At 38.0% G+C, this 25,474-nt stretch overlaps 1 protein-coding gene across 4 annotated transcripts; it reads right to left on the reverse strand.

The window, feature by feature from the left end:
- Window positions 1-16: 16 nt before the first annotated feature.
- On the reverse strand, window positions 17-25,227 carry LOC103710172 (uncharacterized). Of its 4 annotated transcripts, none has more exons than XM_088701009.2 (9): window positions 23,937-25,227; window positions 17,423-17,611; window positions 14,517-14,609; window positions 14,233-14,415; window positions 14,046-14,148; window positions 13,775-13,957; window positions 3,278-5,793; window positions 770-1,389; window positions 17-499 (listed from the first exon to the last, which is right to left on the reverse strand). In XM_088701009.2, exons 1-9 carry the CDS (start codon window positions 24,165-24,167, stop codon window positions 370-372), a joined length of 4,248 nt encoding a protein of 1,415 aa, XP_088557135.2. In that variant the 5' UTR covers window positions 24,168-25,227; the 3' UTR covers window positions 17-369. The 4 variants fall into 4 exon arrangements, with proteins under 4 accessions (XP_088557135.2, XP_088557134.2, XP_088557136.2 ...); XM_088701008.2 differs by having other exon boundaries at window positions 17-502; XM_088701010.2 differs by lacking the exon at window positions 17-499 and adding an exon at window positions 571-663.
- Between the last annotated feature and the right edge of the window lie 247 nt (window positions 25,228-25,474).

Genomic DNA, 25,474 nt, shown 5'->3' on the forward strand with positions numbered 1-25,474 from the left:
GTTTACAGCCTGCTAGTTCCAGCTCTGAAAGGGCAGTGAGATTCTTAAATAGGTTGAGCAAAGTTACAATCCAGATCACCACGACCTTATATTTGATTCTTCTGATGATGAGGGTAGAAGGCCATCTGGATCATCATATTTTTGATGGCTTTGTACATTGATATAAGTGGAACTGGCATTTGATGATACGATAACAAAAACTGCGCCAGGCTGCTAAACATACTAGAAGCTGCAGCTGAACCTGTGATCTTCCATTTCATTCAATTCCAGCTAACAAATGCTTTCAAATACTTGGTGCAGTTTTGAAGTAACTTGTGATTGCCCAACATTAATGTAAAACAATCTAACATGTTTCAGGAAAATGGACCGCTAGAGCTCTATCAGACTGAATTTCAAGTAAGGCCTTCGTTGCCTGCAATTTAGAAATTCCCCACATTTTCTGGAAAGCAGAACCATATTTGCCTCTATCAGACTTGGCCAGTATATAATTGTCAGCATCCTGCTGAACCCATGATGTTTCAAAACATTCATTTAGTATCATTGAAGGAACTTCAAATATTTGTTGCGATATTCAAGAGAACTCGGTTGCCCGTATTGATTAGTGCAGAGCATGTTCAGCTGCAGCCTTCTGTAAAGCTCAGACTCATGTCTACACAATTTGTCCTTATTTGCATTTGTTAAGGGTATGTTACAATTGTTTCAAATTAACAACAACAATATATACAACAAAAAAGAAAATGGGAAAAATGGAAAATGACATTAGAACTACCTGTGTAGCTGAGGTGAAGATGGCTGCTCTGGTGAAGATCGTGGAGAACCCCCAAAGTATGTGCCATGTCTTTGCTCATATAATCCACTTGCTGGATTTCCATCATTTGGACGGGGTGCTTCATTGGTACCAGATAGATGCATTGACCCCAAGGATCCAAACTCAAGTGGTTCAGTTGATGAATCATAACCAACACCGTGATCAGGTGAATACACCATGAAAACAGGAGGAATTGTAGGGTTGGCTGGACTGACACCATCTGAACCTGCAACAGGTGGCCGATGGAAGGCATATGCCATATTTGTTGAGCCATGTGACGATTTTGTTGACACGAAGGAATTGTTCGGGACTAAATAGGAAGCAGCTGGCTCATGCCTTTGTGATTCCCATTGTCTGTCAGCATGATGTTCAGATGCAGCCAGTTGGTCAGGCCATGAAGGTGGCCTCTCAGCTTGGCTGCGCATATGGCTTCGGCCAGCAGCTCGTGTTTTTGAGTTGATCCAGCTTCCTTCTCTGTCACCGTGGTCACTCCGGTCATAACCATAATTTCCTCTGTGGTTTCTACTACTTGATTGTCGATCTCTGAAAGACATTGATTGTCGATCTCTGAAAGACACCTTCTGTGCAAAGAGAAGGGCAAAGAGAATCAGTTCCATGTCTTAGGCTATGCTCAACATTACTCAAATCTTAAAACATTCTTCTAACTTCTAAATGAAGTTTGCACGGTCAAAAAGCATTGCAGACATCAATATTCAAATGGATGATACAAATAGTGGTAAAAATGTCTCAAACAAAAAATATCTAAACAATATCACGAAACATGTATGGAACACAAGGAAACACAGGGTAGAACACAGCAACCAATGAAAATTGTTCATCAATGCTTTCTCGGCTGTTCCTAGTACTCTCAGCCACCCTCCAGCAACTTATTTCTTTTAATTTATCTTATGCATTTTAATAGTGTTCCCTGCATGTTTCCCAGTTTGCAGAAGCCTCTCACAATTATACATCCTCTGAAATTCCTGGTCCCATCAGAGAACCTAGCTTGCATAGGACAGACATCTTCCAGCAATAAATCTTCTAATTTTACTAATTAGAGTTAAAGCCTTGTTGCTTACAACCGCTATCATATTTCTATTGTTGACCAAATGAAAAGCACATTATATATGGTAAAAAATTTAGCAAACCAGCTCCAGTCTCTCATCTGCAATAGTTCCATGTTCCAACATAACTGCATCTTCTAATTGGCACATGAAAAAAAAAACTGACAAGAAAGTAGTAACATAGACCTTCCCAGTTGTTTCTGTAATGGCTTCACTATATTATCCATTCCGCAATTGTATTTGTGGTGTTCGTTGAAAAAAACCTATTACCAATATTTGCATATATATATATATATATATATATATATATATATATATATATATTCCTCTGCTTCCTAAATGCAACAGGCTCCCACGCCGAAGTTTAGAATTTCAATATGCCTGCTTCCATGATAGCGTAAAGTGGGGGTAAGTGGGGAAGCAGATTCAGGTGAGAGCAAGAATTTCCACTAAAAAATGTTAGAAATAATACTGGAAAAGCATCAGATGGTCATTTACTTACCTGGACGCAATGCATCAAAAATTAAGTTATAAAACAGTTTAGCATATGACCAAATGAGATGCAAATTAATATAAAAACAATTTACATAGAGATATAGGCTTCATATAAAAAATTGCCAATGATATAGTGAGATTTAAGAAATCCTAGAAACACTAGGCATGAGCGAAGTTTTGGAGATGTGACACATCAGGAAGAAGATTTCAGCAATAGGAGTTTGTCGCTGCCACATTTTCCTAGAAAGTTGCAACATTCCCAACAGCATAACTCAGATGTATTCAATGCTGAAACTAGGGAAACAAAACACACGAGCTTGATTGGAATCCCAAATTAATGTTCTTCCCAACATATACGGAGTATCTTTCGAATAGCCACTATAAAAAGAGCAAGACAAGCAACTTAGTTTTTGTGTTTAAAGGGATAACATGGATTAGTTCTTTGCTTCCATACAGGAAAGGTTTGACAAACATGGCGTTGCATGAAAACAGTATTTTAGGGACCATTATGAATGAAAATATTAAGGCTATATGGTCAATCCAGTTGGCTTGCCAAATATTAACATCAACCAATGCTAGTAAGCAAAGAGAATGGTACTGTAGCCACATGATTCAGATATACAATTATTAGGAATAACCAATGGCAAGAACAAACCAAAGGAAAATCTGACATGCAATCTAAACAGTGCCCTAACTTGACAATTTAACAGTTAGTAGTCAAATCATCAAGCATCAACTCACAGTACTTGAGTACCCAGTGACCAAATACCTTTCCGGAGTCCAAGACCTTGGACACAGAAGATGCAGGCACAATGTTGACTAACTTAACAATTAAAAGAAAAAAGTTAAACTGGAATACTATCAAGAATTCTCATAGGAAGAAGGTCATGGAGATGTTAATACGCCTTACCGGATTTGGCAAGTAGGTCCCAGTACCACCACGATATCTTGGTGCTTCATCCCCGTAACGCTGGAAAACACCGGAAGTCCTATCAGGAACTGGTTGGATAGGCATCACAGGAACCAGTCGAGGCCCGTAGGTCATGACCTGTGTAAAATTTACATTGGCAGAAAGTGGTCTGCCAGGACCATCCAATGGAAAATGACCTTGTAAATTTACCGGTGGCGCCGCAGCAGGAGAAGGGTAAATTAAAGGTCCATGAAGATGGGTGTCTTGGCAGAACCGTCCATAGAGAAGGTTTTGCAAATGGCTGGCAAAATCACTGTTCAAAATGTCAGACTTCTCCCCTAAGGGCTCAAAAGCAGCACCTCCTGAAGCAGTCAAACTCAAGGGGGCTTCAGCTTGATCCAGGTTCCTTAGTGAACCAAAATTCTGATCAGATGGGCTAATTTGACAATTATCAGCTCTTTCATCATGATCAAATTGCCTTGCCAGTCCATCAGAATTTCCAGTATCAGATGTGAAATTATAAACTGGAAGCATTAAGAATGGAACTAGTGGACCTGTAGGAAAAAATGTCATTGGGACCAATCCAGAATTATCCACTGTTCTCTGCCGTGAAGTACCAAAAAGCACCGGTGCAATCGGACTCATTGAATCTGATCCACTTATATGTGCTGGTTCATAACCATGCAATTGATGGTTGCTAACATGTGAGGAAGTCAAAGAAGCAGATCCTGCAGTTCTCTCAGATATGTCACTACCCATGGTTGATAGAGGAATCGAATCTCTGCTGTCATCCTCCACCTCCACAGAATCATGATCGGATGAACCCTCAACTTGCCACCCACTCCTTGCCTTCCCATGGAGGGATGTTAGACCTGCAGAAGAGAATGGTTTTCTTCCCCATTTGTCCCTTGCTGATCTGGATACCCTAGAAGTAGATCCATCCCTAGAACTTTCATAGCCAGGCTTGTTTCTTGAAGAATTAGCCTGTGACACAGGTGAAAACCTCACATTTGCATTCCTAGCATTGGAGTCAATATCATTCACTCTACTTGCTTGATTTTGGAATGCATCAATATGATCTTCTCTAACTGGTTCTCTATCCTCTCTTGCAAACTTATGCTGACCTTGCGATCCAGCACCACTAATACTGCCTCGTGATGAAGAACTAAAGTTAGACCCACTTGGAGTCGACTGTTGCTTGCCATTGAAATGAAGCATCTGGGAAGTTCTATTTTCAGGGTTAAACCCTCTGGTGGATCCAGCATCATCTTTCCAGAAATCTTGGTCACCATCCTCTGTGTTCAATCCTGTCATGCCAGAACTCTCACTTACAGACTCAACCATGTCATCATGGTTTGAACTAAGGCCAGCAGGATGGTAATATTGGGACAGAGGTGATGAAAAAGGACCTTGAGGAAACTGCATATTGGAACCCCATGAGGGTCCAATCAAAGACAGATTAGTGGGTACCATGCCTGCCAAGTTTCTCTGGACATATCCCATTGAAGCTAATAATGGAGATATGGTTAGAGGTAGATGAGGAGAAGCCAAATGCATTGGCAGCTGAACCTGTCCATTCAAGTTATGTAACTTGGATGATGCAATCATATTTACCAAATCCTGCTCTTCCTGCTGCATCTCCAATGCCTCAGATGCGGAGGCAAGCTCTTCCCCTATAGATGAGAAGTTCAAATCATCATGATAACTATTTGAAACACTATTTGCATCTGAACCAGCTTCAAAGCTTTGATGGGATGTGATGTGCCTTATTGATGTGGGATCATCAAAAGAACTCATACTATGACTGCCTGTAGCCTCAGAAACCAAGTTCCTTATTCTTCTGCCAAAATCCAACCTTGCCGGAGTATTCTGGGTTTTTGTAGTTTCGACTACTCCATTAGGCCTTCCTTGAGACAAAACCTCAACAGATGCCTCTGTCAGTTCAGGACTGGACCTTGTCCTTGCAAAGTGAAACCTGCCTTGTCCTTGATCGTTGACAGAACGTTGAGGCCTTAATATTTTCTGATTTTTGTCACTCTGAACAGATCCACTTGAGCTGATATTTCTTTCAAACTGACCATAGACCCTGGAGTTCATTTGCACACCATTATTTTTCTGGCTCTGATTGTGAAAAGGTGTAGAGGGATTGTTCATCCTGTATACATTCTGAGAGCGCTGGCTAATAGAGTAAACAACCTCAGATGAGGGGTCTTCATGATCATGACCACTTTCAACCACATGCTCATGACCATCTTGCAACACAGAATTTCTACTATTCTTGATGCTCCCATTGTTTCTGGAACTATTTGATTCTTCAACTGGAACAGTTTTTAAGGTTCGCACGTGCCGCAAATTTGGACAAGGAGCATCAGGACGATGGCCACTCCCATGTCTTTCCCATGTGTTCATGAAAAACTGATTCACTTCAGCAATCAGGTCTTCTTTTGGACAGTCAAGTAACCTGGCCAACTTTTTGGCTCCAAATGCAAAGGCACTGCGTATTCTAAAAAAGTTTCCTGACAAAAAAAAGGGTTAGATGTAAAATGTAGCAGACATATATGCCTCAGTATAGCAACATGGCCACATATAACAGCACTTAGTATCTAGTAAACAAAAAGATAATATAATTGAATCATGCATAAAGATGTGCACATAGTCATGCATGACAATTTACATGCAGACATGACAAACATGCATAAGCTGGAGAGATGGAGATGTAGGTGGCAGACATCATTCAGTTTTTGGATTCTCTGAACTTAATAAAAAAAATTAAGGAACACTAGCACATAAAGAACCAAAATATGTCTCTATGGAGTACAACAGGCCTAGGGTGAAAGAAAGACAACAGTCAAATGAAGCCAATTTAACAAACTTAATTTCCCCAAAATCCTAAGAGACAAACGGCAGTCCAAATGTTGACATACAACTGATACAGTAGTTGTCAGGAAAAAAATCAATCTGACAAAGTTGCTCATGAGCAAGTTCAGTTCTGATTTAAGGTTAGACAATATGTAATCAATAGATGTTCAAGAAATTCTTCAAAATTGCACTGAAGACGGATACAAAGATGCATGTTCTGTGCATGTGTCAGGTTTGCACATATGCATGCTAGCATGTTCATATACACCATTTCTAGAATGAATGCCTTGGTCTAGACAGGAGGCATGGGCACGCCGAAGCCTTGAAGCTCTTGCAATTGCAACGAACAAACTGCAGGTGTCACCCTGCCAGAGTGCTAATTTACTAAAAGACCCAGAAGATATATAGCATGAAGTTTGTAGCAAGTACTGTCAATAAATATAACCTGTCATCATGGATTGAACCTGTCAAAAATTTCAGATATCAAGTCTGACACTGGATGTATGATGCTAGTAAAGGAGGCCTATTCCCAGTAGAAAGAAATCAGATATTGTTAGTGATAGGAGGGCTTCAACATTTGATGAAGACTTTCCTTTGTCGTGGTGGTGTTTTTGGTTGGGTGAAGCGGGAAGGTCATGAAGAATTGCTACTCAGAATCAACAAGAGGCCGTTCGTTTCCAGCATTATCTTACCAGTCCTAGAGGACTTCACAGTTCCCTATGCCCAATTTGGCTCAAGAATTTCCTTGTCAACTCATAAGAAACAATGGCACTAAATGAAGGATAACAACGATATATGACAGTTAGGGATGGAATTGGGCCCGAGTTGGCCTGAGGCTCATCAGGCCAGCCCGACTTTGGGTCGGGCTACAGACTAGGCTCAAAAGATTTTGGACGGGCTTGAACTTATATAGAGCCTATATGCTTTTTAGGCTTGGCCCGGTCCCAACCCGAGCCCAGACGAGGCCCGAAATGAAGCTTGAATTAACCCGGACCTAGCCTGAACTCTGGGCCGAAAGGAAGCCCGAACTTACGTACTTGTTTATGAACTACTTAAAAATAAGAATGATGCTTTCAATTGTGTTATCAATTTGCTTTTCTGGTAAACATGTTTTTGATCATAAGATGATTGCTAACATGAAGCTATGGTATTTCATCAAAAAAATGTGAAGCTACAGTACGAAAAATTGAAAGATTAAGCTTCAATCAGGTTTGGGCCAGCCCAATTTTTAGCCCAAACGATAATTCGAGTTGGCCCAATCGGGTTTGGTTTCGGCTTAGGCTCGAGTTGGGCTTAGGCCAGAATTTTCCAGAAGTTTTCGGCCTATGCCTAGCCCGAAACCCAAAAAAAAAAATTGGGGCCAGGTTTGGATAGGTGAGTGGCTCAGCCTAGCCCAGCCCATTTCCAGCCCTAATGACGGTACAATTGGCACATTAAATTTAGCCTAGTTGCAATCGTGAAACCAAGACAAGGCCGATAAGGTGCAACAAATCACAAGCTATATATTAAAATGTATCAAGTGGACAATAAGCACATTTTTTAAACTACACCGAACTATGGTAATGCCTGCTTATAAATGAAAATAACCCTTGAACCAAACAAGCAAAGCAATAGCAGACAACCTTTTGATTGAAAATGTGCATTAAGAATGTAATAGTACTGATAATGAAATGACTTAGACAGGCATCATGCAATGTCTCATTCATTTATAGCCATTTCTATAGAAATAGTTAATCATTCTAATTATTTTTGCATATCTAAATTCCACATTAACAATGGCAAACCTGTATACGACATGTAAGTTAGCTTGTTTTATATTTGAAAACTCCATAATTTGATAGCAATTTGGCTCCAACTTATATTAAATAACTTATACTATTTTACAAAAGCAGTACTTGCTTGAAAACATCATTTCCTTGTGTAATCACACACTTAACTAATAAAAGCTAATGAAAGCGAGGGATAATTTGATTGGCCCACACTATAAAAGGTCAGCTACTTTATGGACCCTTGTTACTATAATTCTTGTTATAGGCCCCATCCTATGTTGCCATCTTTCCAAATATTCACCTCCCATAAGTTCCATTCTTGATATCTCAGGTCTATCTATTTGCTCTCCTAAGGATCATCATCCAATTATTCTTTCACAGAAGCAGCCATGCAGATCAGTTCACAAACATTTCATCCTCAATAAATGTAAGCCTTACACATTGCCTAACACACTCATGTCTAACCCTCCTTTCCCTGCCACACATTCACTTCAGCATTCTTACTTTTGTCATGATCATCTTATGTGCTTGAATCTCAGCGCCATAAAACATTTTGATCCATTGACACTTTGCTGGTATCACCAATGCCATACCAAATTTTCCTTGTGTTTTGCAGGCATGTGGCAATCATTAAATACTTAAATGCCCTTCTTCACATTGTTCACCAAAGTCCATTCTATTTCAAAGATCTTCACCTCTCAATCCTTCAAAAAAAAAAAAAAAAAAATCAGAACAGGTTTGCTTCTGTCCAAATGTACAATGGAAAAAACATTAATGCAACGCATTGCATTAAGTATACAATCTGCCTCTTCCATCCACTTCGACAATATTAGTGTAGAATCATATTTGGAGTCATGCCATAGAAGAATTTCTAAGGGTTCTCGTGATTCTTCTATAAAGTAGGTAATAACCCAGTTCCCTTACTTGCATAGATTAATGTATTAAGCCTCGATCAATACATAGTCTGGAGTCTGCTTCAAGCTTTATAATTATATTTTGAACAAGGAAACTGAAGCCATGAAGGATGATTTCACAACTGAATGTTATGACTTTAATTTGATGGCCCTGTGGTAGATTTCCATCGTGATTTCTCAATTTATCTGCCATGTTTGACAGATTATTTCGTAAATAACTTGGCTCTGATTTCTATCCAGCTAACACGACAAAGAAGGATCACATTAGACACCTCTTTGACATCAAATTAGACTCCAAGTTCATTTCCACTACAAGCATTCCAAATACTCCATATTGATTTTGATGAACTCTAGACAATTGGCCCCAAAAAGGTTCTAACTAGTATTCCTATTTGCATTCAGACCAATTCTCGTCTGACTCTAAATTTTTGCAAATAAGAAGCACCATGGCAATATTGATAAATTCTAGAGGTAACTTGCAATAGCAAAGTCAGCCAAACCGTACCGAACCGCCTGATTCGGCCCATACCGAGCCAACTCGGTGGGGGACCGGGTCGGTTTGGTTGTTAAAATCGGGACCGGTCCGGAACCGTCCAAAAAGAGCGAGATCCGGAACCGAACCGACCAGAACCAGTCACGAACCGGCCGATTCCGTTCGAACTTGGTGCGAACAGTTCGGTTCGCACCAAGTCAGGCCGGTTTGGAACCGGCCCCCCTCCCCCTTTCCTTCTTTTGCTATAAGAGAATGTTGGGAAGGCCCAAAAAGTTTCTCAGGCCTTCCCAACATTTATTCCCTTTTCTAAAGATCTCTTCCTTTCCTCCCACAGTAAAAGTCACACTAATTCAGCACGATTAAAAAAGATTCAAGCATAAATAAGGTATGCTTCTTCTTCCCTATCTCATTTTCTCTATTTTCTTGGCTCCAAAAAATAGCTCAAAATTGGCAAAATAAAGAAAGATCATGCCAAAATTTTTGATTTTGTCTTGATTTTATGATATGTTGTAGATCTATAAATGATCTATATAATGACATAGAAATTTTTAATTTTCGAATTACATATAATTTTCAAAAATTAAAAATATATTTTTGGATTAAAAAATAAAAAATTAAAATTAAAAAATGCTAAATCAGAAGCGTATTTAGGAACATGTAAGCTACTCTTCAGCAAAATTTGGTGTATGTTTATTCAAATGTTGATGCAATCTTGCGCACAGTGGTCGAAACCTAAATTTAAAAAAAATTGAGAAATATGTAGCCGTTAATTTTTAAAAATTAAAAATATATTTTTGGATTAAAAAATAAAAAATAAAATTAAAAAACTACAAAATCAAAAGCTTATTTAGGAGCATGTAAGCTACTCTCCAGCAAAATTTGGTGTCCATTTATTCAAATTTTGATGCAATCATACACACAGTAGCTGAGGCCTTAATTTGAAAAAAATTAAAAAATAAATAACCTTTGATGCATGCCCACAGGCCTAGAAAAATATATATAGCATTCATTGTTAGGTTTTACAAGGATCTGAACTGAAATTAATTTTTTAAAATATTTATATTTAAAAATTCTTTTAAAATTTAAAAAGTATTTAAATATATATAATTAATACCAAAACTTAAGAAAAATTAGTAATACATAATACATATTTTAGAAGTATTTTCTGAAGTATAAAAACATATTTTTTTAAATTTATGATATTTAAAAATATATAAATAAAAAAAAAATATGAAAAAATAGTATTATATATTAGTAAGGCTACAAATGGGTTGGGTTGACCCGTGACCCGACCCGACCCGAATCCGAATTGGAGGCTCCACGTGGCCGGGTCGGGTCTTAAAATTGAGCTCGTTCTATTTTTTGGGTCGAATCTGGGTTTATTGAATCTTAACCCGACCCGGCCCTTTTTTTTGGGGGCCAATTTTGGATCGTTTACCCAACGACCCGATCCGACCCCAACCGAACCCGAATTACCCATTTAGTCCTGCAGGCCCACAGGCAAGTAGAGGCTCAGATTCGCCTTCGATGCATCATTCCTCCTGCACCATTTTTCAAATGAATGGCTACAGCGGTTGTCTGTAGACCAGCAGACCATCCAAGCTGCCAAGCCATCGTTACCCAAAAAAAAAGCACAAGAGGCATCTAAAGAGCTTTCATCATCACTGCCTCCACACACACGAGAAAGAGGGATCAGAGTTGTATCTTTCGCGCGAAAGAAGGATCCACCTACCTTGGTGCAAATCCACCATCAAATCACCCACCGCAAATATCTCAAAGCAACCAGTGGATGATCCAACAGCCGCCAGTTGCGAAGGAACACACAAGCTACCGATCGCATATTTATTTCTCCCTAAAGCTTTCATACCTAAACAAACTATTAGAGTTAGGCATTTCTTCGAACGGTGAGAATGCATGCTATGCTCCTAAGAGAAAGATTGATGATCCATTGAGTTTGATTGCCCGATGGTTGAGATAGACCAAAAGGCAAAAAAGAGACGTTGTACTGGTGAAGAGACGCGAGAGAAAGTACAAAGGGAAAAAAAATAATTCCGACACGAGCAAAAATAATAAAAAAAACTGTCACAAGAAACCGAGAAAGAAAGAGGCAAGAAGAGGACAAAGATTTCTAAGCTTTTTTCCCTATTTAGGGCAAAACGCCTCTTTTAACTTAAAACATAAAATAATCATCAATACCGGATAATATAATTTTCACAACTGATTCTTGACTAATAAAAAATTGGGTTTGCTTTCTTAACAAATTCTGACGGAAAATTTTCATCTTTTCATCGGTGGGAAAGTTCTAAGCTTTCTAGTAAGGACTTGATCCGACCCGGACCCGAATTTTTTGGGTCGGGTCCGAGTACATATGGACCCAACCGATTTACACCCCCATGTATTTGATAAATCGGATGTATTTTCTAAGGTAAAAAAATTATCTTCATCATAACGAAATTTTGCTATTTTTAAATAATTGATAAACTGGCATACTCGATAAACTTGCAGGAATAGAACCATCAAAAAAAAAAGAAGCCAAAACGTGACATTGGTTGGGATCATGGGCAAATGCTCTCGAGTCGGTACGACTGAAAGTGCAATTGGTACAACAAAGAGTTCAAGGAGTAATCGGCTTGAAGCAGCACTTAGTAGTTAACCCGACATATCTATGCGCCGAAAATGCCCACAGGAGGTTCTATCAAAAAGGGTTACCAAGAAAAAGGCGGAGGTAGACCGCCGAGCGGCGAAGTCACCTTTCTATCACTCCAAAAAGGCAGAAGAGGTGTTCGCTTCAGATGACAGCACAGATCCAAGCTGCCATTCAGACGAGCCTGGATGATCAGTGACAGCAAAATGAGGTGGCCAGGCATAGGGCTCGATTTGGGCCCTCATACTACGAGTCGGATTTTGGTTATACGTGCAGTAGGGCAAATCCAGAGTTCAAGAGGACCTCTTCATTCAAGAAAACCGTTAGCAGAGGCGGTGGTTGTATTGCATCTATACTGAGGACTTTTGGCAGTAAAAAGAAGTCATCTAGGAAGATTTCATCGAGAGCCACCATCCATGATTTAGATTCGCATGCCTTGCCCAACAAGGATTCGAAGCAGCAGAGGACTGACACAATGCTGAAGAAGGATATGTGGGAGCTATTGGATCCTACTTCCACTTCAGTCACATCTCAGCGAATGTAGCAAACAATATGTACTATAAGTGCCATTTTCTCCATACGAGCTGTCGGTCCCTATGTAGATCCTCTAAGACAGAAGGACATATATGGTAAGCTTCTTGACAATAATAAGGAGAGCTAGAGAAGTGGATTGCCACATATAAGAGCAAATGGCCCACATATGGACTGACGGTGATGTGTAATGGTTAGACCGGTCCTACCAGGCAGAGCATTATCAACTTCTTGACATATTGTGATACGAAGACTTTCTTTCATAAGTCGGTTGATTCTGATTAGGTGCATGACACCATGTATGGAAAAGGTGAACCACTTGAGTCATTAGAAGTTTAAGATTTGAATTGCTATTGATCATTATTAATCTATAATAAAATGAATGAACATAGGGAGAAAGGCACTAATAATGCATGCACTGCCTCATCCAACACCAAAAATTAGAACAGAAAACAATACAGGAAGCAAAGATATAGATGAAATTAGGGACCAAAGAAATTCAGCATCTAATGAAAATTTCCAAAGCTTAATTTCCCCCTTGGTACAACTTACAGGTAAATTCTAATGAAATTCAACATAGCATTTTGTTAAGTGAAACCATCACAAGCCATCTACGAATTAACAGAAAATGTATGTGGCAAGATAAAAAAAATGGAAGGAGGAGATAATGTGAGGTGCAACCTTGGAAAAAGAATTTCGAAAGAAAATGGAAGCAAGTATCGGTCCAGAAAGGAAGCAAGAAGAGAGCAAGAGATGTGTTTGTGTTTGCACATTAAATACATATTTAAGATACTGGGAGAAAATAGAGAGATCTAATGGATACAATCACAGAAGTATTTGAGTGATTAAAGCATCTTATATTGATTTGACCGAATAGTGTATTTCAGGAAAGTTGCTCTCTTTATTTTACACAGTCAAATGCTCTTCAAAAAAAAAAGGAAAAAACTCAAAATCACAAGAGATCATGTTCAGATACCTGGCAGGGTGAATGATTTCATTTTAAAATTCCAGTCCACACCAAAATGTGAGTTCTCCAAAACATTATAAGCAATTTTGTAATTAGTTAGAAAAGAAAAGCAAAATCTCTCCTTGGAATTGTACTTCATGTTCTAAAGAAATAACAGTCAATTATTGCTTGAAGGAAAAAGCAATCCACAAAACAATAAATATCAAAAGTTAAATAGTGAAACTCAAGTATTGGAGCATTTTCTACGTAACCATACCATCAATTAGAACAAGTTGTCACTAATAAAGGTTAATCCCAATTCACATGCTAGTTTTTCATACCTTTGCTGACACTGCGCCCGAGATTGTTGTTTGTCCGTAGAGGATCAATAACATTGAAATGCTTAGAAATAAAAGGTTGGCTCTGGTTTTCTTGACCACTTGGCTTAACAGCATACGCTACACTCAAGGCATCAAAGGGCTTACTTAGTAACAATTCACCACCATCCTCCCGAGGAGGTACCGCTGCAAGATATTTCAAGGACAGATGAGAACACACATTTTATAAGAGTTTTCCTCCAGAAGTTGCAATAAATCATGACAACAAAGTTACCAGTCATATCTGGGAGTGAACTGACAGGGACTGGACCCCAGAGGCTAACACAAAAATTGTCCCAGTCGAAATTGCTAAAAAATTCCAGAAAGCGATATAAGACCTGTAATTGCATGACCATAAATATTGTTAAATTCAGAGAACACAATAAAATGAAAAAAATTACAAAATAAGAAATTAGAGTTACCTCAAGAGGTCCAGAAAAAGAATTATTAAAAACATGAAATATGTAAAGAACCAACGTCTCTAAAGCATATGTAGAAATAAGCCCATGATGAGCACCCAGTATACGACTTTCATAGTAACACCACGCCTTGATCAATATAATACTGCGTTTGAAGAGATGATTTTGATTTATCAGATGGTCAATCTACAGTAAACAGATGCACATCAGTAGAAGGTTATACAAGCCACTTAAACATCAGACTTCATGCTCCTAAAATAAGTTCAAGAGATGAACCAGCAGCTCACCTGTTCAAGAAAACAAAGTGTACATAACCCACCAACTTGATTAAAAGATATGTCTACAACAATGTCCTCTACAAGACACTTTATTATCTTTACCTGCACATAGATATGAAAGAAGGGCAATCAGAAAATGCAGAGATGTCTAAAACAAAGTATGAGAGCTGTTCCAACACAGAAAAAGCTATGAAAATTATCCTGATTCTCAATAAAGACAAAAAACAAGCTTTGAACATCTACATGTCTTCAGTTGCATAGGAAACAATTTGCAGAAAGCAGATGCAAAACCCATTCCTGATAAAATGAAACAAGACAAATTGTCTGCAAAAGGCTTCTAAGATTAATTACAGGATATAAAAGTATACAACCATAAGTAATTTACTCTAGAAAATAAAAATCATTAGTTAACGTTTTAATATCAAGCATACCTCAAGGCATTCAACAAAATGAATTCCAGTTTATGTACAAACGAGCCAATGATGGAAACCAGGAAAAAAAGAGCATCAAGAAATAATAAGGAAAAAAATAACATCCGCACTTCTAGGTTGAGGACTTGGAATGTATTCCATCTTGTCAATAATTCATCACAGCAAATTGGTTCAGTTTACTGGAGATTTTGGTATCTAAGCACCTGATTTAATAAGCAGTACGGTAACATAATGAAAGAATATAAAGACAATATTTACAAACATCATAAGCATCACATTAGAAGACAATAGGGGACAAGAGAAGTGAGTTAGGAGGTGTCCCATGGTTTTAGCCGCAACAAAGTGGTACTTCATACTTTTTTGAAGCGAGATCTAACTCAGAGGAGGAAGTAACTTTATGTTCTAGACAGGATAACTTGAAAATATTAGTTGGGGAACAAGTGGATTAATTAGATTCTTTAACTGAATATAAAACCAAACAACAGCACTCCGATTTAATTTCGAACATTTATGTTACTGTGACCCAGCTTGGAATAACCATAGAGAAACTAGATAAATCATAGCATTTTGGTGCAACATTGGCTAGTCGATTTTTATGGCATGATTTAGGGATTGTAAATATCCTCATTTCCAAACAGTCATGCACAAGGTAACAATGCACTTCAATGTCCTCGGTTTATTATTACAGACAAAATGATTGGCTATCCAAGACAGCATAGCCAAACTCATTCTTTCAGCATATCACTAAAAGAATATCATAATAATCAAATACACTCTTTTATTATGCATATCTGAGTTGTTGAAGGAAAACATTACAAAAAATACATAATCATAAACCCATAAATTTTAAGGACTGCACATCAGAATGAGCAAAAGCCAATGAAGTAGTATTACAATTTCTACCCGGAAAAAAAGAACTAGTATTACAACAATCTTTCAGAAGAAATGGAATTGTACGATTGTCTATGATGGTTTCCTAATCACAAGTTTCACATTATAGCTCAGATAGGAAATTAATAGGGAACTAGGAAACTAATTGTTTCAAACTATAAGGTGGAAAAAAGTGTTGGAAATAAGATTGTAGAATATGTCTAATGACTCGATCAACTAATTCATGGCTAAGAATCTTTATTAGAAATTTTATGTACAAAGTAGCGAAAAACATAAGAAAAAAAAAAAGAATGTTTTGCACCCACTCTAACTCCAAGGAAGGTGTAGCTGCCATTACCCGCGATAAACGTAAAGAGAAGTGTAATCTCAACTTGCAGTCAGCATATCCCTCATCATTCTTTTCTCGTCAGGCTGACAACCACTATCACCATCAGCTTTTTCACATCCTTTCACATAAGATGTAACTTCCATATATGTTAACATAGGTCTTTCCCTCAATGATAATTCAACACAAATCCAAATAGCTCTCCTAACTAAGGTTTCCTCAAACATTTGTTGCAACTACCATATGAGTCAGCTTAGCACCAATTCAACTTGAGCAACTCTTGCACTTCTTCTTATATATATATTTCTAAAGCTGGCCTTTCTCAACAGACATCCACCTCCACAATATCTGAATATTTGCCATGCTACTTGTGCTTAAGACTTTTTTTCACAAAATTCTCATATATGCATCATAGACCTTGCTACTGTTTTATGAAATCTTTGGTAAGACATAAGAGCATAGGCTATCATGAGAAACAGGATAAAAGCCATACATTTCAGTAACTGTGCTGAAATATACTTGATATGTCTTTTCTGTGTTTCTAATAGATCTAGGATAACAATGATGATTGCCTGACATCCTCTGGGCTCAAGTGCATCTTGAAAACGATATCACCTATGTCTCCAATAAGATTATAAGATACATAAACTGTGCTAGTCCAACTAAAGTTGTAGACCCTTGCACTCATAAGTATTCTCCCATGTTTCAGTGATGCACTGAACTATGTTCTCATCTCATTAAACAGCAAGTTGCTAGTCATCAGCCAAGGGAATGGATTAAATTTAAGTAGACTTACTCAGTCAAAAAAAGACTCACTAGTCATATAAATCAAAGGAACATTAATTAATGAACCAAGGGACAAAAGCATATCCAGTAATATTTGATATAGCAAATGGCCGTCGGTGAAGTTTGAGTAATAAGTGGTTTGCATGCTCTTCACTTTAATGTGACAGTGTCATGATTGGAGTTGAAGGATCAGATCAACACAAATACCAATCTTTAGAAATGGTTTGATCACAAAGATCTCAGGTGCAAATAGTTCTTGCACATAAATGACGGCAAATGACAGAACTGAATTATTGCTTAATGAAAACATCATTATGTAGCCCTCTCTGAAAAAGATTTGCAAGATCAAGATTGTTATTTTCATGATAAAGTGTGGTCATGAACACCAGAGATCTTGAGCCAATAAACCACAAAAAAACAATAGTATGAAACTGAAACAAATACTGTTTGAAAATGTTTATGGGTTTTAAAGAAAGACATACCTCTGCCTGAATGTACTGAACTTCTTTTACATGAAATTCAGCATTCTCACTCTTCTCTTCGTTCTCTAGCACATAGCGCACCTCATTAGCCCATGTATCCTTCAAATTTTCATTATTGCTAAATGCAGTCAAGTCAATATCTCCATCAGGTAGATAGGTCTTGAGAGGTACTGACCCAAATGTGAAAACCTACAAAACATCACAAGTCATAACCATAATTGTAATCACACATCAAGACTCATCCCAATTTCCATGAAGATTAAAATGACAAATCAACAGGAATACAAAAAAGGGAGAACATAGGGTGGAGAAACAGTTGATAATACAAGTTTAAAAAAAAGATAAGAAAATATTTGTCACTAAAATATATTCATGCTATCCTTTATAAGGACATTCTTGCTGAGGGACTATATATGCTTTCAATGTGAACATATGTAGGATTTATACTTCCGAGTCACTACACCAAATGACAAATCAACAGGAAGACAAAAAAGAGAATTCATAGGTTGGAGAAACAGTCGATGATACAAGTCAAAAAAAAAAAAGATCAGAAAAGATTTATGTCGCTAAAATGCATTCATGCTGTCCTCTATAAGGACATTTTTGCTGAGGGACTATATATGGGTTCAATGTGAACATATTTAGGATGTATACCTTCCCCTTTATGGTTCCATGTCTAAACAAACTGACTATGCATTACATCTTCTATAGCTAGATCAAAGCAGTTTTTTGTTAGAAATATAGTATTAGAAACAAAAGCACAAACAAACAGGGAAAAAAAAAAAAGATTTTTATAGGCTAACATAATATTTGAGAACAAAATGCAAAGAACAAATATGAGGACACACACCCGTAAAATTTCAGCACTGAGAAGACAAGAGTGATCATTCAACATCACAACTCAGGCCCTTAACAAGAGCCAAAAGCTGAACCAACCCTTTGGCACCAATAAAAATGTCCTCCATCCCACTAAATGTTTTCACAAGACTTCAATTTCTTCATTAACTCTAGAATGCTCGCCACTCAACAGTGAGGGAAAGGGCCAATCCTTTCCTTCTTGTCCCATGAACTTCTATCAGTGAATTATATCCCAAGGGTTCTTAAGGCTATTTTAGGAATTGCAAAACTCTCATTGGCATTCTCTCGAACCCAATGGTATTCGCAAGATGCAATTACTATCAACATACATACTTGTTTCTCCAAATCATCACATGTGAAGATTACCCCTATTACAAATAAAACATCTGAAGAATTGGATTTTTCAGAGGATCCTCAACTTCCAAATCAGCTTGTCTCCATATTATACAAAAACCAGTAAAAAACCTAAATGACCTCAGCAAGAGATGCCAATAAGCATCTTCCTACAAGGCTTATCCTTCTAGCTGAAGGCAAGTTAAAACAAGCAACTAACACTAAACAAGTAAACATCACCATGGGTTCCTCTCAAGCTATTCACAACGGTTCAAGCATCAAAAAACACAATCCTCCATCTTTCAATACATTAAATTAATCGCATATAGCCTACTTCTTAAAGGCAAGGTAAATGTTGGAAAAGGAAACTCTAAAGGGGCAAAACCACATAATGGTTTAGCGATCACACGAAGAAGACAAATTTCTTACATCATTCTAGGAGGTGACCTCTTGTAGTTACATGCCCAATGATTTTGGGCCAACCTTGTAGGCTTGTAGCGCCTCACAAACTCTTGGACAAATATCTCATTTAGGGAGTCTTTCTTCCAAAAATTTTGAACATAGACAATGGGTTATATAAATACGGCAGCTTCCTTCAAAATACACATAAATCCTAAACTATGTGAGGGTTTAAAGGGGACTTGAGCCTAGGTCTCATGGTACAATCACTGGAGACAGTACCAGCTTGGTCATCTAGCATCCTCTAAAATTTTGCTGAGAGAAGAAGAGCCTACCAAGTCTCAGAGACTGCACCAGCTTGGTCATCTTACACCTTCTATAGTTTCATGTATCAAGGGTACACCTGAGGGGTATTTGAACCTAGGACTTTTTGGAACGACCACTGGAGACTATACCAGCTTGGTCTTCTGGCACCTTTCAAAATTTTGACTACACAGAGGAACAGAGAGAGGAAGAGCCTGCCAATTATCAAAAAGTGTATCAAGGATACACTAACTAGACACTATAGGTTTTTAAATTTTTTGACTGCCAATGCTTTTGCACATGTGTAATGGCATTATATTGGACAACCTTCTTGACAATTCCAAAAGCATATTATTATCAGCTGAAGCGTCACCATTTGGAACTATTTTGAAATAATTTTCCAATTAATATTTAGGGCAAGTGTAGAGACGTTAGCTTCTATAGCATTTCAAGTTTTGAACTAGATTAGTGTAAAACATTCAGATACTTTAGTGAGGGTCACCACTTCTTTTCAATATTTAGTATAACCAGAAATAAAGTAACTTTCTACTGCAGAGTATCATTTACAGTCAATTTCAACAAGTACTCAACATATTATTTATATTTACATATACATCTATCATTTCCTTATCTTCCATAAATGTGTTACCCGTCCAGTTTTCAGAGACTGATTTGATTAACACTTTGGGATGCCTTGGTACTTGGAACATTACCTTCTGTCGAGGCAAGAGTAAGAGATAGTGAGGTTTTAGTGATCAGACAGACTACAGTTTCCTAAACCCTTGGGACTGTTCCCCCTTAAAAAAGTTTTCAAAGTGGCACTTGACCATAAGGATCTTATAAACCAACAGCCAGCCACCTCATAAAGCCTTTCAATGATTCTTACTTTGTGTAGGAAGATTCCTGGGTTCCTCACAAGAAGGGAAGGTACTCCATTTTACATGTTGTGGCCACAGGGCCACCCCGCACGTATCAGATATTGATCAGAGACAGCTTGCATACGAGTCTAATACTTCAAATGGAATTTTTAAAAAATAAAACAAGGCTTTAATATTTTCAGAATGCACTGAACACTTTCCATATACTCATGGAATATTTTTTGGCTATTGGTGCGCTAACACAATCAAGCAAGCAGAAATTGAACCGAAAAATGCATCTGATGTTGAAGTAGCCCTTTAAACCCATAGCTCTTCTCTTCTATTTAAGCAAGAGAGTGGAGAAAGGGACAAATAAACCAGAAGGAAGTGGCAGCTAGCTGTCGTGGGGCAACAGCAGCATCTGGAGCTCAACAAGCCCAACAAGATGCCAGCAGTGCAATATCATCCGGCATCCAGCAGGTTAGTTTTCTCCCATGCTTTATGCTTCCTCCAAAACCCAGATGATGCTTTATTTTTTCCCCTTCTTCAACATGAATTGAGGTCCCTTTTTTATGGATGCCAGAATTTCTCCTCCATGAGATATCACAAATGGGAGGGTTTTAAACTTTCATAGTTTTCTTTTTTCATTTGGAAGGTGCTCAGGTTGCGGGTTTCATGGTTTTCTTTTTTCATTTGGCAGGCAGTCGGGTTGCTAATCCCAATTTTATTGAAATAATATAAAATTGGTGAGGATCAACAGGCATCCCCTTCTTTTACTGAACCACAAGTACAAGAATTCCTTTTCTTATTTTGATGAAAGTCAACATTTTGGCGACAAACATGATGGATGTGTTATTAAATGATTAATCTTAACCTTTGCAACATTGATACTGGTATACAGAGTATGAAATATGTTACTGTGATAGCCAATTATCCTTTCTAGTTGTTCTTTTACATATTTGCAAAAACTATGTATTCATTGTCGTATCACAGTCTCTGTTATCCCTTTTTAAAAGATTCATTGCATCAGTGCATGTATATTGTGCCAGATCTCTATTTCATGTGCATGACAATACTTCATAGACTCCTCCCTCTTTCTGCATTTCATAGGGGAAAAAATTGAGCAAATATTAAACAACTGAGATAAATCAAACAGATTGAGATTGGTATTACAATTTAGGGCTATAAGTAGCAAGCCAACTAATTCCTGATTAATTTATTGGGTGCCTTGATAACTTGCTTAAGTTGTAAATTACTAGGGAATACAATACTATAAGAAATGGCATGGACAAAGCACTACATGCAAAAGGCCCCTCCACATAAACACATTTATGCATGCTAGTCCCATATAATCAAAAGTGTGAGACATTATCCTTGGAGTTACATAATAAGCATTATCTGACCTTGCATCAATACTGATTACAATATTAGGCCCATAATCTTGATCAAACATTAGAGAAACCATTTCTCCATGATGGCATTTTTATTAAAAAAATATATATACTGGTCTGCTACATCTCACTATCAAGTTAGTTCCATCAAATCTTGTTTGACAGACTATTAAAGTTGTATATAATGGGCTAAGCTAATATCTCGACACATTCGTAATACTTTCATTGAAAAAGCTTAGGAATCTGTTGTTAAATATCGTATGCTTCCCTAAAAGTAATCATATTACGCAATGTGCTGTGTTATAAATCATTTTTGAACAAGCTGCTAACTATGGAAAAACAAGTGAGCATAAGTGGAGCAAGCATACGACACATCTTTAAGTTCCAGTGACAAGAAAACTTTGTATGCAAGAGCAAGATTATAATAGTTCCAGTTCAAGTATACATGTTCTCAGGTTAACCTATCATATGAGACAATGCACTGCCATTATGATAAATCGGCATTCTAACAGTAAAGTATCATCACTATAGTCTTCAATCACCTTGCACTTATATCAACTGTAATAGTCACCCAAGCTCACTACATATATGACAGTTCTAGATGCAAGAAAATGAGCATCCAATTCACCCATGACTAGCACATAGATTTCATGATTAAAAGAAAGATCATGCCATAAATTCCTTGTAATGTAGCAAATAAAAGGTAGCATGGTTTTGAGAGGGCAGCAATTATAACTCAAATAACTCAGCAAAAAAAATGAAAGCCCCAAAGGGACTACTTTTCAATGTCCTACAAGCACAACAGTCCCAACGATGCAGCAAGAAAAAGCAAAGCTGAATTTTAATTCAACCTTAGAAAGACAAGACAATCAATATAAAAAATAAAAATACCTGACACTTCTCAAATATGTATAAATTTATGCCTCCCCTAGAAGGTTTACGAAAAAGGAATTATACTACATTTATGCCCCAGGAACTCTGTTAGTGTTACTAAGCCCCAAACGAAATGGTCTTCTAAGGCATTACTGCAGCTGGCACTAGCAAGTTTTCGCCCCTTTGGAGAGGTAAGTATCTCAACTGGCACAAAGCTAGCTGGCCACAAGGATTTAGTTGCTGGTACATACCAATCCATGGCATACAATATATACTGTGCCCACTAAATTCAGAAGCAGCAAAGGGGGTCGTTACTGCTAAATCATGCATGCTGATACAAAATGAAATCAACCTGCATTTTTATTAATAAAAAAAAGAAACAAGAGCCATTACATAGTGAACAAGCATGTGATGAACACGGCACAATATAGTAAAGGTTTTCTATGAGGCCAGCTCGCGACAAACATGGATACAGCGAGCAATATTTTAATCCCGGTCGGTGAAAGGTTAATATGCATTCCCTTGTCCACCACAACAACCTTCAAAAATTTTCCATGCATGGCACCCCCTTAGTGCCACCAACAAAAAAATATCCAAGTAAGCAGAGATTGGTAAACAAAGTACAGATAACACCTTTCAATGTGCTGACACACTAGAAATAATTGTCTCATAGATCTCCCGTTTTACCTTCTCCCAACTCCTACCCCTTCCCACATGACTTTGACAATTTAAGCATGATTTCTACATGGCGCCTTTTCTACATTCTTTTAAAGATATGCCAAGTTTTGTCACCTTCAACAAAAAGGCAAAACTTTCACTCACCATATCCAAGGATGCCATTATCCACTTACTTCAATATTCCTAATGAAATCACAATCATCATAAATTAATGTTGCTTTCAAATAGCTTCACAGCCACCTCTAACTGCCTTTCTTCATCATGCTTCTTATTGTCCGGTACTAGGATCAACAACTCAATGATACCAAGATTGTATGATGACATATAGCTGATTAATTTTTTTGCAATGAAACTACAGAACTTAAAAACCTGAGAAATAACCACCTATGAAGTTGGGGCTATTTTGGCTATGACTCTTTTCCATGAGACCATGACCAAGTTGATTGACTTCATGAGGAAATTGTCACATATACTTGATTGTGATATTAATGGCTAACTGGCTATTATGCTAGCAACTGATGTACGCATAATAATGTAACCTGAAAATTATATGATTAAATGAATGGGGAACAAAATGCAATTGATGCCGACAAGTTCATTATATTCATTCTACTGACTTATTTGGTGAACAAAAAAAAAATCAATGTGCAATTTTGATAGTGAAAAAATAAATATAGGACTGCTCAACCATGTGCTTTCCTTCATGCAGCAGAACTATAAAAAGCATCATGGAACCATTGAAAATTTTGAGCAACAGTCTCCCTCTTTTCTTCAACAACTAGAAGCCGATTATAAATGCAAAAAGCACTGAAGCAGACCAACCTGACAGGAGAAGCACTTCATTATGAGACGCTGGACATAGTTTGCTACAGCATTCCTACGCTCCTCTGATGGTTGATTGGGCTGAATACGTGCAATCAGCTCTCCAGTTCTCTCTTCGGCCATGGACCATCTTTCTGCATCAAGGACTCGGGTCACATTGGCTACTTCATTGGGCAAAAGGCCATTGGGCAACAGGCCACTAGGCTCTGCCCAGCCTTCATGCTCGCCCATGCAGGGCTACTTAAGGGTAACTAACCCGTGCTGTCTCAGATGCCACCTCTCCCACCTCCTTTGATACAATAATCTCAGGAAACAACTCTCCGTGCAATGGAATCCAATACACTGTACGTGTAAAGTTGAGAAATTAAAGTCGAAACAATACGAATGAAGGTACTTGAAAATCTTCGACCACAAAACAAGAACAACTTTTTCTATTTCCTCAACACCAAGAAGCCAGAATTTGAATCCCAAAAGAGGCGATCACATGGACCTCAAAATTCCGGGCTTTAGGCATCTAAGTTCTTCTGAAAAGGCCCAAACTTGCAGCATTTTCTAGAGAATCCAGTAACCCTAATTCTACTGCACCACTCCAATCAAAATACCCAACTTCTAGAATCTCCTCTACCGCCGGAAGATAATAGACGAAGGAAATAGGAATCGAAACAGTAACCACAAAAGAACCGAAAGCAAATCTGAAGCCAAAAGAGATCTAAGTTCTCGCCTTTCCCGCCACGCCCTTTAATCCAACCAACGGCCAGTCGATCCAGGCCCTACCTTCGAACAGCCCAAGAAACCTCGACGCCGAGCGCTCCGCAGCGAGATCTGTCCAACGCCGTCGAACTGGACCGCCCGATCAAAGCATAGAGAAGCCCTTTTATCGCATCAAGGGCGGAAACCCTAGCGGCAAAGGGTATGGGGCAAAACCCTAAATAAATGCAGCGGCTCCACCCACAATTTTGCGGAGGAACTCGAGCTCTGGGCGAGGATTTCCACTGATGGAATGTCGAGATTGGCGATCGAGAGGTGGCCCGAAAGGTTTATGGGGATTCGGAGAAGATGTAAGTAAGAGAACGAGAGAGAAAAGAATAAGAAACCAAATGGGTGGAAAGGAATAAAGGAGAGAGAAAGAAGAGGAGAGTTTTGGTTTCAAAGAGCTAGGTTACGATTATCAAAAAAAAAAAAAAACTAGGTTACGATTGACCCAAACGTTTGGAACACCATCATGTCTTAGGTCATATATTTGGCTTCTCCCCCTTCCTCTCTTTTGGTTTCTAGTTTTTTACATCCCCAACCAACAAAAAAAAAAATCATTAGCTCAAATATGATAATAATTTTAGGAGAAAATATATTTTATATTACCTCATCATACGGCCATATATACCGCCAATCATAGCTATTTATTTCTAAAGTAATGCATCGAAATGCATGCTTGATGAATGGGGCCTATAAAAATGAATGTCTATGGTTGATTACATTCACGACCATCTGATGCGATATAATTTCTCCAATTTTAGAAATTCATATTGGGTGGCTTTCTA

The sequence above is a fragment of the Phoenix dactylifera genome, chromosome 7 (genome assembly GCF_051530095.1).
Source record: "Phoenix dactylifera cultivar Ajwa chromosome 7, Ajwa_hap1_PhDact_Kaust_v1.1, whole genome shotgun sequence".
Lineage (NCBI taxonomy): Eukaryota > Viridiplantae > Streptophyta > Magnoliopsida > Arecales > Arecaceae > Phoenix > Phoenix dactylifera.